The 15,484-nt window shown below is 52.6% G+C and overlaps 1 protein-coding gene across 1 annotated transcript in view; it reads left to right on the forward strand.

The window, feature by feature from the left end:
* Window positions 1–15,484, forward strand: part of CDH23 (cadherin related 23) — a gene marked incomplete at its 5' end in the record, with an annotated part of 196,107 nt that overhangs the window by 39,223 nt on the left and 141,400 nt on the right. The window contains 1 exon segment of the mRNA XM_035892587.1: window positions 12,535–12,729. Coding sequence (XP_035748480.1) covers window positions 12,535–12,729 — 195 coding nt within the window.

Consider the following 15,484-nt stretch of genomic DNA (forward strand, 5'->3'; position numbering starts at 1 on the left):
CCAAAGCAGGGCCACCAAGGTGACCCAGGGGCTGGGAAGTCTCTCTCAGCCATATGGGGATGGGCTGGGAGAGCTGGGTTTGTTCAGCCTAGAGCAAAGGAGGCTCAGAGGGGATCTCATCACCACGTCCCAGTACCTAAGGGGGAGCTACAGGGAAGATGGAGACTCCCTTTCCACAAGGAGTCCCATGGAGAGGACAAGGGGGGATGGACACAAGTTGCTCTTGGGGAGATTCCGACTGGACACAAGAGGGAAATTTTTCCCCATGGCAACAGTCAGCCTTTGGAATAATCTCCCCAGGGGAGGGGTTGATTCCACCACATTGGGCACTTTAAAGATACAGCTGGACAGGGTGCTGGGCCGTCTTGTCTAGGCTGGGCTCTTGCCTAGAAAGGTTGGACCAGATGATCCCTGAGGTCCCTTCCAACCTGGGATTCTGTGATTCATTTTGCTGTGTTTTCCTGCTCTAGAAGTTCAAGGGCAAGTCAGTAAATCTTCATGTATTGTATTTAAAAAAAAAAAAAAAGATATTCCCTGCACGTTCCTTTGTCCGGGGTTCGTAACTGCTCTTGCTGCCTGTGAGCGCTGCAGAGGTTGTGGGAGACGGCAGGTTAGGGTGCTAGCTCTCATGGGAGAGTGGTATCCACATTGCTGGGGTCCCTCCTAGGGGAACCATGTCACGACATGGCTCAACAGAAACCGTTTGTGCTGGAGTTTGTTGGTTTAGCACGAGTGTTTCAGCAAGGGCGAAGCCCGATGAGGAGCCCTGAGCTCTGAACTGTTATCGATCCCTCCTCCGGTAATAAAGCCATCCGCAGGAAGACAGGGAAATATATATATTTTTTTTTTTTTTTTTTGAATCGGCACAGCTGTATGGATTAAGCTTTCGCTCGTGTTGAGAGCGATACCCGCTCGCAGGCTGCTGCAGAGGCTCTCCCAGGAGTTTCTTTTTGATGGATCTTTGGGACCTACAAACCCCAGACTTCAAAGGCAGATTTATTTCCCTACTTTTCCGAGGACAAATTACTTGCTCCACCTATGGTCAGAAGTGAGCCACTTGGTGCTCTGAAAGGTGCTTTTAGCTTTTCTACCAGAACAGGGGATAAACAAGCAGCAAAATAAATAAGGTGGTAAAGCGGGGAGGTTTCTGCCTGCCTGGCTTAAAAGGGTTTTGCAAGAGGTGGGGGAAAGGAAAGTTCTCCTCTTTACAGGAATACACGTGCTCGATCAGAGGATCTTTTGAAGGCTCGAGATGGTGGTTGAGAGCGCGTGGGATGGGAGAGGAGATAGGGACAAGTCCTGGCAATGAGCTGATGTGAAAGCAAGTCCCAGTTTCTCCTTGACCAGCTGGGCTGGCCACTGGGTCCTCCTTCCAGGGGGCTCGGGATGGCTCAGGAGCCAGGGAAGAACAGACGCCGGGCTGGTATGGAGAGGAACATGTCAATAGATAAGCGTCCACAGGCTGCAGTTATATATTTGCAGTATGCTGTATAAATGGATGCAATACCTAATGATACGTGGCTATTATTTGAAGGGCCCCACTGTTACAGATTTATTTGTCATTTCTTGTAATAACACCGATGATAATGAATTCATTTGTATTAATGCGGGTGCCGTGGACTTCCGTTGATATTCCGCATTAATTAATGTACCATTAAAAGAAAGTGCCACCCAATTAATATCAAGTAGAAGCGATACTGCCAGTGCCCTGTCATTAGGGTTTCGTTTGTAATGCTTTGTATTAACGCTCTGCCTTAATGGAAGTCATTTGCAATCCGGAGTGTCACCCGATGGGCTGCCATGGGGGTGCCAGGTTGCACCCCTTGCGGCAAGGGTTACCCAGACAACTCGATTGGGACTGGCTGCCGTTCAGAGTAATCCTTGATACCGCACCGCTCCCGTCCTCCCTGCTGCTGAAAGTCGGTGTGGTACTTCCAGACATCCATCCTTCCCAGCTGAAAGGCTGGTGCCTTAACTTACCCCACCTTCTTGCCCTCTCCCTGGGTTTAGAACGTAAGAGTTTGTGGCAACTGCCAATAAAACGGGATATAAAAAAAAGTAGGATCTGTCCAGTTTATGGTGTCACCCCAGAGCAGAAAGCAAAACAAGGGGTTTCTTCTCTCACCCCACAATGTACGTTGGGTGGTGAATCGCACCGCTGACTTGATTTTTGCTACTGAATTTTAATATTAAGAGGAGACAGAGGGGAAAATCTCACCGGCTGCCACGGGTCGGGGCTGCCTTTGCTTCCCTGGACAAAAGCTGCCTCTGCCAGTGCTTAGAGCAGAGGCGGGAGTTGGAGACCTTGACTGTGGCCACCTGGATCCACCTGGTGCATCCCCACCATCTTCTGGTGCAAGATTTAGAGCCGAGGGAGCGCTGGGCCATCTGTGGTGCATGCCCTTGCAAAGGGAGGGGGGGGAATTGCTCCGAACGCCCTCTTCCAGCAGGAGAATCTCAGCACACCGTCGAAGCCAGGAGCTCTCCGACTGACAGGTTTTCACATTCTCGGCGTTTGCCTCTGACTTTCAAATGTCTCGTTAGACCATCTTGGGTTCCCATCTGCCGTCTCCAAAATTAGGACTGACATAATAGCAGCCCAGGAGGGCAGTGGGGGCTGCCTCCCAGCCCTTGCTCCAGCCCTGCCCGGCTCCTCAAAGGCTGGAGGTGGGTAATGAGCAGAAATGGGAGAGAAATGCTGCTTCTCCGATGGGATTCGGCTGCAGATGCTGAGTTAGTGCGGTTGCGGTTGCTTTGCCACCCTTTTCTTCTGTCCCTTCCCAGGGCAGCGGGGAACAGCCTGTTTTATGGGGTGATCCCCCTTCTTAGGAGAGCTGTATTTTTTGGTTCCAATAGTGGACTTTGCATTTACAGATTTAAAAAAAAAGGGGGGGGAGGGGGGAGAGGTGTTGTTCAAACCAGTTGCCCATAATCTGCTCGATGGCGCCGGTCTGTGCCCTTTGTTGTTTACCCATCTCCCAACCTCCCTGTTTCCATTCTTCCAGACGATGAGTAAAAATGTCAAATAACAGGCAAAGACCGGCAGGTTCCCGGCAGGAATCCATTAAAAATACACTCGCCTGATAACATTCCTTGTTTACAATTGTATTTTGAGGGCTAGGTGCTAGCTGACTCTGTCGGGTTTTGAATTATTCTAGGCGTTAATCTCCCAGAGCACCGAGTCATATGGCTTGGAGACGGTGAGGTATGTGACTTTGACTCTGTCGCCCTTTTTCGACCAAGATTGTCGTCTGGTAGAGAGAGGAGAGAGAGAATTGAGCAGGATCTGTTGTGACCAAGATTGTCAAGAGAGGAGAGAGAGAATTGAGCAGGATCTGTTGTCTGGCAGTCTTCTGGGAGGTGTTAATGCTGCGACTTTCCTTTAATTCCCCATTAGCCGAGAGCTACGCCAAGGGTTGCGTTATTTCATCTGGGGTGGGTGTAGCCGAGGTGCCTGCAGTCCGTCCTGTTGAAGGGCTCCTGGTGGCAGGTTGGTTGCTCTGCCGGGTCTGCTGCCGCTCCTCGGTGTCCGTAGGGCTGCTGAAAGCCATCAGGAATGGTCCAGCGAGCACCTTGGCCCTCGCCTTTAATGCTCTTTGGCAGGAGTTAGCAGACCTCGCTGGAGGGGGCTCAAAAAGCAAAGCTAGGCTGCTTTGTCCCCGCCAGAGCTCTCCCTGGCCCTTTTCCGAAGACGGAACAACCAACCCCACCTGGGTTTTTCTGATCTCTCAGATTGTGGTTCCGTGCTCGCGACTTCACGGCCCTGTGGCTGTACGTTCATAGCAGTCCATCCCGGTGGCTTTTTGGTTGCTGGAAAGGTTCCCATGCAGAGTACGCAAACCCACAGGCATTAGCTTTTTGCTCCTCCTCATTACTTCTCGCGGAGCTGCGAGCAGCCGCTTGTGGTCTCCTGAGATCCAGGCAGCAAACGCAAACCCAGGGCACAGCGTAATAGCTTGAGCTACCTCGAAATAGGGGCTGTCATGGGAAATGAGCTTCAGCAGACGGAGCTGGCTGGCTGCTTAAATAACCAGTAACGGCGTGGGCGGGATGGCTTCTTGAAAGCCGGCGTGGAACTCGCTTTCTTCTCTTTGCTCTCCTCCTCCTGGTGCTTTCCCCCACCTGGCTGCTTTCTCTCCGCTCGCCGGCGGGTGTTAGGGCAGGGCTGGCTGGGGACGCGGAGGGGCCGAGCATCGAGATGAAGGCAAGGTTGGGAGGGAGGGAAGAGCAGCAGCCCCCGGGGTCCGGTGGCTTGGCTGGGGATGGAGGTGGTGGAGCAGCCCCCGTGCAAGCCCAAGCCTCGCGCTTGCTGTGGTCTAAGGGAGGCAGCTCCTTTTACCCTTGAAGCTGCAAATTAAAGCTCCGCTGTATAGGGCTTTTCCTCCCCTGGCTTTCTCCTGCGAATGTGACTCCATTCCGGATGAGTGCTTGAGCTGCGCGGCCGCTGTTGCTCCCTCGAGCGGAGAGCAGGGGGGTGACAGGTCCCACTTATCGTGTCACTGCCTGGAAGGGGCAGCGGCCAGAGCCAGCTGGGGCATTCTAAAGAAGAGGAGGAATGTTGTGGGTTTCTTTCTTTTCTTATTAGCGTTTCCTTCCTCTTCCATCTGCCCTCTCTTGCCTATCTTGGGCTTGCCCCTCGAGACCTGGGCTGCAGAAGTGACGGGTGGCACGAGGAGAGGTGGCAGAGCTGCTGCGTGCCCGGCTTTCGGGGACGCCGTGCCATAAATCAGCCATCCGAGCCCCACGCTGGCAATAACAGAGTTATCTTTGGTGGGAAATGGGGTAGCTCTGGGCTGGAAAAAATGAGGAGCTTGGTCCTGCAGGATACACTGGAGCATTCAGCACCGTGCATTGGGTCGGGCCGTGTCCGCTGTGAATAAGCGCTCTCAGCTCCGAGTGTGGTTATCCAGCCGCTAATTCCCCTCCAGCTCCAATAACGCGTCTATTCCAGCTGTGTTTATGGTGTTTTCAAAAGCTCCTCAATTGAATTATAGCTCTGCGGTGGCCGTTTGCCAGTGTCACCCGATAATGAGGGAGGTCACTTAATAGAGATAGCAACAAGAGGTACATATTAACGAGAGCTGATTGAAAGGTGGGGTGAATTGCAAGCAAAAAAATAAATAAAAAAAAAATTTAAAAAAAGGAAATTATCAGGTTTTAAAATCAAACTTTGAAATTGGAAATTGCTTGGCTCGGACTAGCCGTAATGCAATTAATAAATGTAATTAAAAGTGTAATAAAGAATACGGGCATTGGAAGTCTGTGCACATCCATGCGAGCAGTTGGAGCTGGCACGCGAGCAAGGGCCCCAGTCTGGCAGTCGGGAGCTTCTGAGATGGAGCACAGGGAGGGAAACCAAAACCTGGGGCTGTTTTTTCCCCTCGGCAAAGTCTGGAATAGAGGGGCTGGCACTCGTTCCAGCTCGGCCTTCGCAGCTTTCTCCTGCAGCACCGCATAGGAGACCCAGGTGGGAATAGGGGATTTAAATCTGTCCCAGGCAGCCCAGGGATGAGGGAGATGGGATTTTGGCTGGAGCAGAAGAGCGCTGGGATTTAGCGTTGGCCGCGTTACACAGCACCTCTGAGATGCCTTGCCTTGGGCAAGAGGCGTCGGACCCCCCCTTCCCGCCCTGCGATGAGACGGGATCGGCGAGAGCGCCTCCACCCGCCGGGCGGGATGGCTGAGCCAGCTTTTAGCAGAGCGCAAAGATCTGCCCCGTGGCGTGGTGGCGAGAGGCCGGGAGAAGGAAAAGAGCCACCAGGAACAGCCGCAGGGAATTATTTAAGAGGAATAGGTTGACCTGAGATATAACAGGGGCGTGAAGCATCTCCTGATGGGAGCGGTCAGCTCCTGCCTGGATGCAGGGGCAGGGCATGGAGCGGGGAGGGAAAGCGGGACCCGAAATAAGGCTGGCGAGACCGTTCCGATGCGGATGTGAAGATCACGGCACGGGCGGCTTGGTTTGCTGCCTGCTGCTCTGGCCCTCATGCCTGTGGCTGTATGCCCCCCGGTCCGTTGGCGTCGCCTCCTCTCATCCCATCGACCTTCAGACAGCTGTTCGGCCAGATTGCCTGCCGTTTTTCCACATTATTTGCATTGGTACAGCATGCGCGCATCCGCATCCTAATCATTTCTACCCGCTTCTGCTGAGGAGCTGCTGGGTGACTTTGCCCTGGGAGGTCAGATGGAGGTCCTCTACATGGCCAGCTGCTGGAGATGGGGAGTGGGCTTGGAGGGACCATCCCCAAATAAACCTGGGCTCCTCCCAGGCGTTGCCCCGGTCCTGGAAATCTCTCCTCTGGGATTTGTATCTGATCCTTGTTGGCTGCAGAAGGATGGAGCCCGTTGCTGTTGGTGTAGTGGGATGAGCCGCTGGGTTGGAGAACAACTTTTAGGCTGAGGGTTGCAGTGCCTGCATGAAGTGGGCATCAGCCTGCAAAACTGGAGCTGGGGCCTGTCTGGGTTGGAAAAGCAGATGCATTTAAGGGAAGGGAGCGTTGGAGCACGTAACTCCCAGATCTCCCCTGCTTCACCCAAAGCTTGTACTAGCCTGTCTGGGTTGGAAAAGCAGATGCGTTTAAGGGAAGGGAGCGTTGGAGCACGTAACTCCCAGATCTCCCCTGCTTCATCCCCTACCTTCACTTCTATCTGACTCCGGCCCCGCCGTAAAAAAAAAAAGCCACGTGTTCCCCCCCTCAGCCCTTTGCCCGCAGGACGCCTGGTGTCAGGCCAGTTGGCCGAGACTGATGGATCAAGGCATGTTTGAGGTGTTGGCGGCCCGTGGCCCGTGAAATGGTTTTGCTATGGTGGAAAGCTCTCAGAGGCGCCGTGCAAATCTGCTCCGTTAGCAGGGCGAGCGGCGCTCTGACAGCTCGGAGGGCTTTATACGTGCTCGGAGCAGGCGCCCCGGGCCCTGGTGAAGCGGTGCAGACGCTGGCTTTTCTGCAAACAGCCTTTTTGTTTCTTAGAACGTTCCTTTTTCATTCATTAGAACAAGAAGAGCTTGTTCACATAGGTTTACGTATGCCTTAAAAATTGTCCCCCCCTCTAGAGTTTTCCTTGCTTTGGGAGCTTTCTCCTCGGAAGCTCCTCACCCAACCCAAATCCCATCCTCATTGCACTGGCATCCTCCTGCCGCTGCTTTGGTCCCCGGTGCTTCTCCAGCACCAGCCCTCACCCCGCCAGAGCTGGCTCTGCAGCCCTCGGGCACCGGTTGGTGGCAGAGAAAAGGAGGTTGTTCTCTAAACGTTTTTAGGGAGTCCTGCCCCGTACCCCTCGTGTTCAGCTGCGGCCACGTAACCTGGCACGTTGCGCTTCTGGAGGCTGCATCTCCTCCGGGTCGGCATCCACCTTGTACTGCTCTGTTTCATTGGAGGTTTTATTACTAATGCATTTTATAGCAGGATTCATAATAAGATATTAAAGACTATAGGTGAATCCAGAGAGAGAGAGAGATGTAAATATTTTAGAAAGGCCCTTTTCTGATAACCTTTTCTTCAGCGTTAGCTGCCCTTTTGCGGAGAATATTGTGCAAGGCTTCGGTGTCCCGGCTGTCAATGTGCCAGGATTAACACAGGGCACGCCTGTGTCTGGTCACTCATGCTGGAGGGTGGCACAGGAGGTCACTCAAACGCATACATTGCCTCATCGTTCTGCTGCGTGCCCATGAAAGCTTTGGGATGGAAACAAAACTTCTTTCAGGTCACTCAAACGCATACATTGCCTCATCGTTCTGCTGCGTTGGTGCAAGAGAGGTGAGGTCTGGGTCTCTCCTTTGCCACCTCCTTGTGCAGCAACATTCTTTTGTGTTTCATAGAATCACAGAATGTTTTGGGTTGGAAGGGACCCCAAAGGTCACCCAGCCCAACCCCCCTGCAGGAGCAGGGACACCTTGAACCACATCAGGTTGCTCACAGCCCCGGCCAACCTGGCCTGGAATGGTCCCAGGGATGGGGCCTCCACCCCCTCTCTGGGCAACCCCTGCCAGGGTTTTACCACCCTCATTGTAAAGAATTTCTTCCTTGGATCCAGTCTAAGCCTACCCTGCTTCAGTTTAAAGCCATCCCCCCTTGTCCTGTCCCAGCTGGCCCTACTAAAAAGATTTTCCCCATTTGGTCAGGGATTTTAGGGTTGTTTGTTCCTTATTTTAATCCAAGTCTATCCTTGCTATTGGCGAGACATTGAAATGGAGACGTCTCCTCTCGTACCTTGCTGCTCTTGGTTTGGTCTTCCTGGTGCTTTGGGTAGCCACGTGTAACACACGCCGTTATGTTTGGTATTTCTTTCTGGCAAACAAGACCCCAGAGCTTCTTCCTATAAGATTTTTACAACAGTTTGAACCTTTCTTATTAATTTATTGCAAAACATGGGTGGCCTTGCTACCTTGGACGGCAGCGTCCCCAGCCCGTGCAGCTCAGCAGTGTTGCAGCTGGATTACTGGAGCCCGTTAACTCCCGAAGTGGCGCGGGGGGGATCTGGGTGCCGGGCCCCCTCCTGCCGAGCTGTCGGATGAAGGATGGGGGGTGCTGGAGACAGGTCGGGAGCGGGGTCCTGCTCCCCTTTGCCCTCCTCCTCCTCCTCCACGGGAGGCATCTGTCTGCACGTTTATTTTTATCTCACATCTGCTGGCATCGTAACAAAGATTTAATGATATGACAGGGTTTTGTCACCAGTTCTTTTTTTCTGTGGTGAGTTAAGCTTCATCACTGGCTGCTGGAGAGAGCCGAAAGCTTTAAAAAATGACAAAATTTGGCAACTCGCGTAGAAAACTCACCTGTTCGCCACAAGCACCTGTAGGCTGTCATCTGTCCGCATTTCCTTTTTTTTTCTGGACAGAAAAGATAGAATTTGCTATTTTTGCCTGTGGGCGATTTAGGCGTAGCCACAATTAATCTTTGCAAAGGACGAACAGTCACGAGAGACGTGCAGAAGAGTCCTATAAATGGGCCAAATGCTGAAAATGCAGAAATGTGGGGGGTCCTGAGCTGGCCCGGTGCAGGGCATCGCCCGGGGATGTGCCCTCTGCCTGCTATTTACGGTCGAACACGAGCCCCAGCCGGTGCTGTTTGTACAGAGGCTTTGCTCCCTTGTTTAGATGATGGGCCGCATCTTTTGAGAAAGAAAGGCGACGGCAGCCTCCCCGCCGAGCAATATCTTGAGCCTGCTTGACCCAAAAATGGCAAGAGGATTTTCAAGACAGACTTCTTATGCTTTTTAAGGCAGACGGACTGAAATTCCTCTTGAGTCCTGCCAGGGCATGAGCATTGAAAATGAGACCTCTTTTCCCAGAGGACTGCTGATAGGGGGATGCCTGCATCCCGCAGCTGGTTGCGCCTTGCCAGAGTTTGTGGGGTTTAGTTGGGTTTTGGGGTTTTTTGTTTGTTTGTTTTTCTTGAACTTGAGCTGGGGGAAAAAGAAGCATTAACCCAGAGGACTTCTTACAGGTCTGTATCCTTTGACCTGTGTGCTGTCGGGAATAAGGGTGGGCGTTTGGGAGCGAAGTTTTCCCACTGAGCTGTGCGCTTTGGGCAGTATCAGAGATTTCCCCCTCTGCGACCATGCTGTTCTGCTTCAGGTTCCTGGGAACGCTCCTCCTATTGCCTGGGAGCCCTTCTGCTCCCCTCCCAAATTCCCCAGCACCGTGCTTTGCTCATGCATTCACCCCTCTGCGTGCTGGTACCCACTGCCCCCCGCTGAGGTCCTGCCCTGGGGGTCCCCCACGACCCCCCTCGGAGGCTTTGGTGTAGATACCAGTGACTGTTCTCCAGGACCAGCCAGATCTTTGTCCAGAGCTGATACCCCTGCTTGTATGGCTTTTGCTGTCCTGGTCAATGATGGGACCTGGTTAGCAAAGCTGTAAAATAAGGATAAAAATACAGTAATTGCCGAGTCAGAGCTCAGGCGGTGTCAGCAGGGGCCGGAGCTGATAGCACTGAAGCTGGTGACCTCCGTGTCCCTCCAGGCAGCTTCTCCTTTGGAAGGACGAGGAGATGAACTCTCCTCCAAGCCTGCTTTGGGGCTATTGTATGAAATACAATGCCGGGGAAATCAAGCTCTCCTCTTTCATAGCCAGCGGTGCAGCCCCATAATCACGGGTGACCAGAGCGGATTTGCATGTTAAAAGGAGTGGCTGGGGACACTTAAAAAGAAGAGGAACCGTATTCATCAAGTCCAGCTTTATCCTTATGAATATTCTTATTCCTGGGGACAATATACCCCAGACCTCATCCGTGCAACCCCGCACCTACGCTTTTGCTGCCTCTCCCCTCCTCCCCTATTAATGGTTAATTTGTGATGCTCTCTGTCCTGACATTGATACCCGGGGTGGCTCTGGGGGAGGAATTTGAGAAGGCCGTTGTTGGAGCATGCGGAGCGCGGCGGTCAAAGCGGTGCCCTGGCAGCAGCGAGGGGAGGGCTGCAGGATGCTCATCTGAGAAGGTGCCTTGGGAGTGCTCAGCAAGCAAACACCCACCGACGAAGGGCTTCTCCACCCCACCACGCCTGCCAAGCTGACCGAGTCCCAGTTCCTGAGCTCTGCAAATGCCTGAGCCAGGCTTAACGTGCTGGGCGCACGGCACAAAGTCAAGCGCTCGCAGGGCAGACCGGGGTTAAGCGTGCCAGAAAACGAGCGGCTGTAAGGCACAGGGTAGCAAACTTTTGGGACAAATGGGCTGGGACGCTGTAAGGATGGGAGTGATTCGGGTGTAGCGTGGGGACAAGTTTCTCTTCTGAGGTCCCTTCTAGCTATATCTCTTATGCTTTTACGATTGCTGATCACAAAATAAAACACTTGACAGTGCTTTAAATATAATCCTCGGGCCATGCCCTGCGAGGCTTTCTTTAGCAGCTTGATTTAGAGGAGAAAAAAAAAGAAAGCAAATGAAAAATCTAGGTGGGAGCCACAACCTCGCACACCTCTGCAGAAGTGCTGTCGAAGCAAGGAAAGTGGGGTTTTGCTCGAGCCCGAGGCCAACTGAGATGTCAGAGCGGTGCCGCATGGCCGGGCGCAAGGGGGGGGGGATGGGTGTGGGTGAGGGTGCGGGGGCATGGCGCGCCTGCCCAGCGCTGCTTTCGGGACCCCAAGTAGGAGTTGCGGGATGTGGCCTGCGTTCCCCATTCCGCCCAACTAAGCTCGCAGCAAATCCTGCCGCCTGTCTTGGAGGCAACTTTTGGCTCACCTGAGCCTTACTGGGGGTGATTCAGACGTCTTTGGTTCTTTTCTGGTGCCATCACCCAGTATTAAACTCGTTCAATCAGATCTCCAAGCCTGGAGCCCTGGTTTCTCATGCTTCCTAGTGGAGGTGGTGGCCTGGGACAGCCTTGCTGAAACCCTGCCGTGGTTCACTGCAAGCTTTGTGGCTCCCCAAAAAACCTGAAAAGGGCTCAGTTGGCTGCTCAGCTTTGGTCAAGGGTTTGCAGGATCCTTGGAAGCAGCACCCCAGCTTCTAAACTCTGCATCTCCTCAAGTCTCCTTTCCACCTTCTCAGCACTTTGCGATACTTCTCTATGAGCTGAGGCTGAATCACTTAATACGAGTTAAGTTAACAATGAAACGCTAGAGCCTTGGGAAGAGGTTTGCAGGAATAATCCGTATTATCCCAGCTGGCCATAACCAGCCACTGCCGTGCCTCGCTTTTGACCTTTCTTGTCTGGCTTTCAAGTTTTAGCTCTTCGTCAACCCTGAACGGGGCTGTGAACGTGTTACCAACACATGGACTTGCCCGAGCGGCAGGGATCGGCGCGTTACCTGCAGCCCCGGGGCCCCGGCAAAGCCTTTTTGCTTGCAGTCTGCGCTTCTGCCTTTAGAGAGACAAGAATATGCATTTAAGATTTGCATAGGAACATGCAGCTGTTCTGCCCGAAATGGATAATTGTTCTCCCTGCTGTGAAGTTAAACAATAAGAAGTGCCAAACTGCACTTGCCATTGCTGATTTTGTGCACTCAGCTGCATGTTTTATGCATGTAGATTAATTCCAGATTTATGACGATGTAACTGTTAACGCCTGCGTTAAGCGGGGCCAGGTTCCAGTTGCTGTGGAAACTATAACTTTGAATTCTACGTAAAGTTCTGTGTTGCATTTAATGCCTTTTTTTTTTTTTTTTTTTTTTTTTTGAGGCTCTCCTATTTAATGCCTCACGGTGAAAACGGGGAGGAAATCAGCGTTGAAAATAAAAGTGGCTTTGGGGCAGAAAACAAGTTTCAGCAGAGAGAGTCATTGTTTCTGGGAAGTTGTGATGTCTGGGAAAATAAGGGTTTGTGATCGAGTGCCATCTTGACCACAACTGTATAACTATTATTATAAGTGTGTAACAACTATTATCGCTGCTGCAATACTGTAATAAAGAAAACAGCTGTGTAACTTAGAAATGTCCTGAAAATATAGGACTGAAGTTCTCGGGTCTCTAGGTATTCCTTTTGCTGGGCGAAGGGAATTGCTGATGCGCGTTTGATGGGAAAATAGGCTGGTGCACAATTTTACCAACTTTTTAATTTTTTTATCTATATATACATATTTATTTTATTTTATTTCCAGAATACACCAGTGGGCACTCCAATTTTCATAGTGAATGCCACAGATCCGGACCAGGGGGCAGGAGGCAGCGTGCTTTACTCCTTCCAGCCTCCTTCCAATTTCTTTGCCATCGACAGTGGCCGTGGCATCGTGTCGGTGATACGGGAGCTGGACTACGAAGTGACTCAGGCCTACCAGCTCCAGGTCAACGCCACGGTGAGTCTTACCCCGGCTGCGGCAGGGGAGGAGGTGTTTTCTGGAGGGACTGCCATGGGGTAGGAGGTGCTGCTTGCTTATTTTATTGCCCTCCTCTGGCATCTTCTCGGGCACATTTCCACTTAGAAAGGTGCCTCGGTAGTTTCAAATCGCCGCTGGGCAGCTTCTGGAGTGCAGCTGCACCTCTCCAACAACATCGTACGCACATCGGGGACTTCTGCATAAAGGTGAGCAGCTCCCTCGGTGAAAACAGCCCTTCCAGGGCATACAGGCCATTAAATCCTCTGGTCTCCTTCCTCGTGTGCCATGGCTTATTAAACCTCCCCTTCCTGACTCTCACTCGGCAAAAGTTGGGTTTGGGCATCAAGAGTTAAAATTTTGGCAGGCAAAGGAGGAGAAACCAAGATCCTAATTACAGGTGATGCCACCATCCCAGGAGGGGACCCCTGGGAGAGGTACATCCAGGTGGCCACCGTGGTATATTCGTGCCCCCCCCCCCCCCCCCAAAGGGAAACTTTTTTCCTGATGTTAAACCTAGGGAGAGCTCGCTGGGGAGGGTGTGGATGAGGAGCCCCGTGCGAGCAGGCGCGCTGGGCGATGCCTCCTTTCCTATCTCGGATGCTAGGGAGGAGGGTGAGATTCAGCCCTACCGCACATCTGACCAGCTCTGCATCCAGGAGAGGGGGGGAAAACCCTTCCCAACCCCTCCAGGCAGCTGGCTAGAGCTCTCCGAGCATGTGATTTAATCAAGATCATTGTCTCGATGCAGAAGCACAAATGTCACGAGGACGCGGAGGGTTGCGCGGGGCTGCTTTGCTCTTCGCGGCCACAGAGACTGGACATTTGCAGGCTGCAGGGCCACAGGCAAACAGCTCAACCTTTCAGCCCAATCTCTGCATGTTCAAGGCTGTGGAATTTTCCTCGGGAGCTTATTTTTGTCTGAAACATGCCTCATTTTATTTTAAATACTACAGCGATGAGCGGCCCTGCCCATTTGTTCCCTTCTCAGTCGCTGCCGCCAACACGTTTTCCCAGGACGTGCTGTTGAACTACCTAGTGGGTTACAAAACACGGGACCAAACCCAAGCCCTGATGGAAACGTGCCTGCCTTCCCCCCCATGGCTGATTCTGGTTTCCTCAAGGGCACAAGGATGCCGTCTTGGTCCACCCAGCTCCATCTAGCCCCGTATCCCCAGTGCCGTTACCAGCAAAGATCAAACAGGGGCATATCTAGTACTTGCTACCTGATACGTTCTTGGCTTCTAGTGATTTCCAGCTCAGGGAGTTCAAAGACTTAAATATTTAAGTCTCTGAACGGGGCTTGATTGCAGCTGTGGGAATATCTCCTCGTCTTGGTCGCAAGGTGCTGGTAATTTCTAGGAGAAATGCAGTGAGAAAGCCCGGAGCAAAGCTCAGCCCGGGAAGGAGGATGAGGGTGGCGCCAGGGTAGCAGGAGCTGGAAGAGCAGATGCAGTCTCTTGCTGGCCCGGTGGAGAGTTTGGATGGTCTGGGGTGGGAACTAGGGTGATGGTGAATTCAAGGTGGCCACAAGGGCTGTGATAAGAGCTGTGGAGCCTTGGTCCAAGGCAGGAGGTATTTCATCCCGGGGGGTAGGCAGCAAGGGCAGAAAGAGACTGGAAAGGGTCAGCGTGAGAGACAGTAAGTGAGGAAGCTTGATATGTGCTTGCTTTTTCAGTGCCATCTGTAATACTTTAACCAAAATTTAAGAGATGAAGGGGAAGGGGGAAAAAAAAAAAAAAGAACATTATCTGAAGAAACGAAAGACTTCAACCTGATAACGCTAACGGCAGAGCGCGAGTCAGAAATAAGCATCCATCCAGGCCATAAACGCTGAGGCCTGCAGGTTAAGAGGATAATGTACAAGCTGTGTTGTTGAATACGGTTTAAATTAACATTAATCTTCTGGCAATCAGTCCTTGCCGCTGTTCAGAGCCATTCTGCAGAAGTGTGCGGTAACCTCTAATGGTTGCCTTTCACCACGGTGCTTGATTAGGGGGTAAGGAGAGATTTATTTCCTTCCCTTCCTGTGTTATCTCTTTGCTCCTGCCCTTCTAGCAAAGGGCGATGGGCATTGGGGTTGCTTTTGAGCACCCATGGGACAAGGTTCCAGCAAGAGAACCAGTGGCAGCAGGGCACCGCGGGGACGAGCTGGTGGCAGCCTTACTGCTGTTGCCTTGGAGAGGGTCTTGCTCTGGGAAAGTGCTTGCAGCTCTGGCCCGAGGGGTTGCAGTGGGGTCTAAGGGAGATGGTGTTCCTGCTCGGAGCCTTGAAGCATTCCAGGGCTGCTGCTGCTGGTCCTGAGATCACTACATGCTTGGTGTGACCTGCTTCGCAGAGCAGGGAGGAAGGCTCCCCACCGCCCCACAGCTGTGGAAGCGGCTTGGCTTGCCTAGAAAGGCACCTCCTGCTTACCCCGATCCTGCCAGTCCCCGTGCAAGGCGGGAGGGGAGAGAGTTGCAGTTTATCGGAGTCAAACCCCTTAGCCCAGTAGAAAGGAGGTTGCTATTGCGAGGACGTATCCTGCAGCTCAGGCTTCCGCTCTGAGGGACCTGGGGGTGTTCAGGCTGGAAAAAAGGAGATGGAAGGGAGCCCTTATGGCTCCCTACAACTGCCTGAGAGGAGGGGGGATCTGCGGGGTGCCAGGCTCTGCTCCCAGGGAACAGGTGATGGGATGAGGGGAAACGGCCTCAAGTTGTGCCAGGGCAGGGTTAGGTTGGACATTGGGAACAATTCC

Source organism: Egretta garzetta, unplaced genomic scaffold (genome assembly GCF_000687185.1).
Source record: "Egretta garzetta isolate BGI_Z169 unplaced genomic scaffold, ASM68718v1 scaffold204, whole genome shotgun sequence".
Classification (NCBI taxonomy): domain Eukaryota; kingdom Metazoa; phylum Chordata; class Aves; order Pelecaniformes; family Ardeidae; genus Egretta; species Egretta garzetta.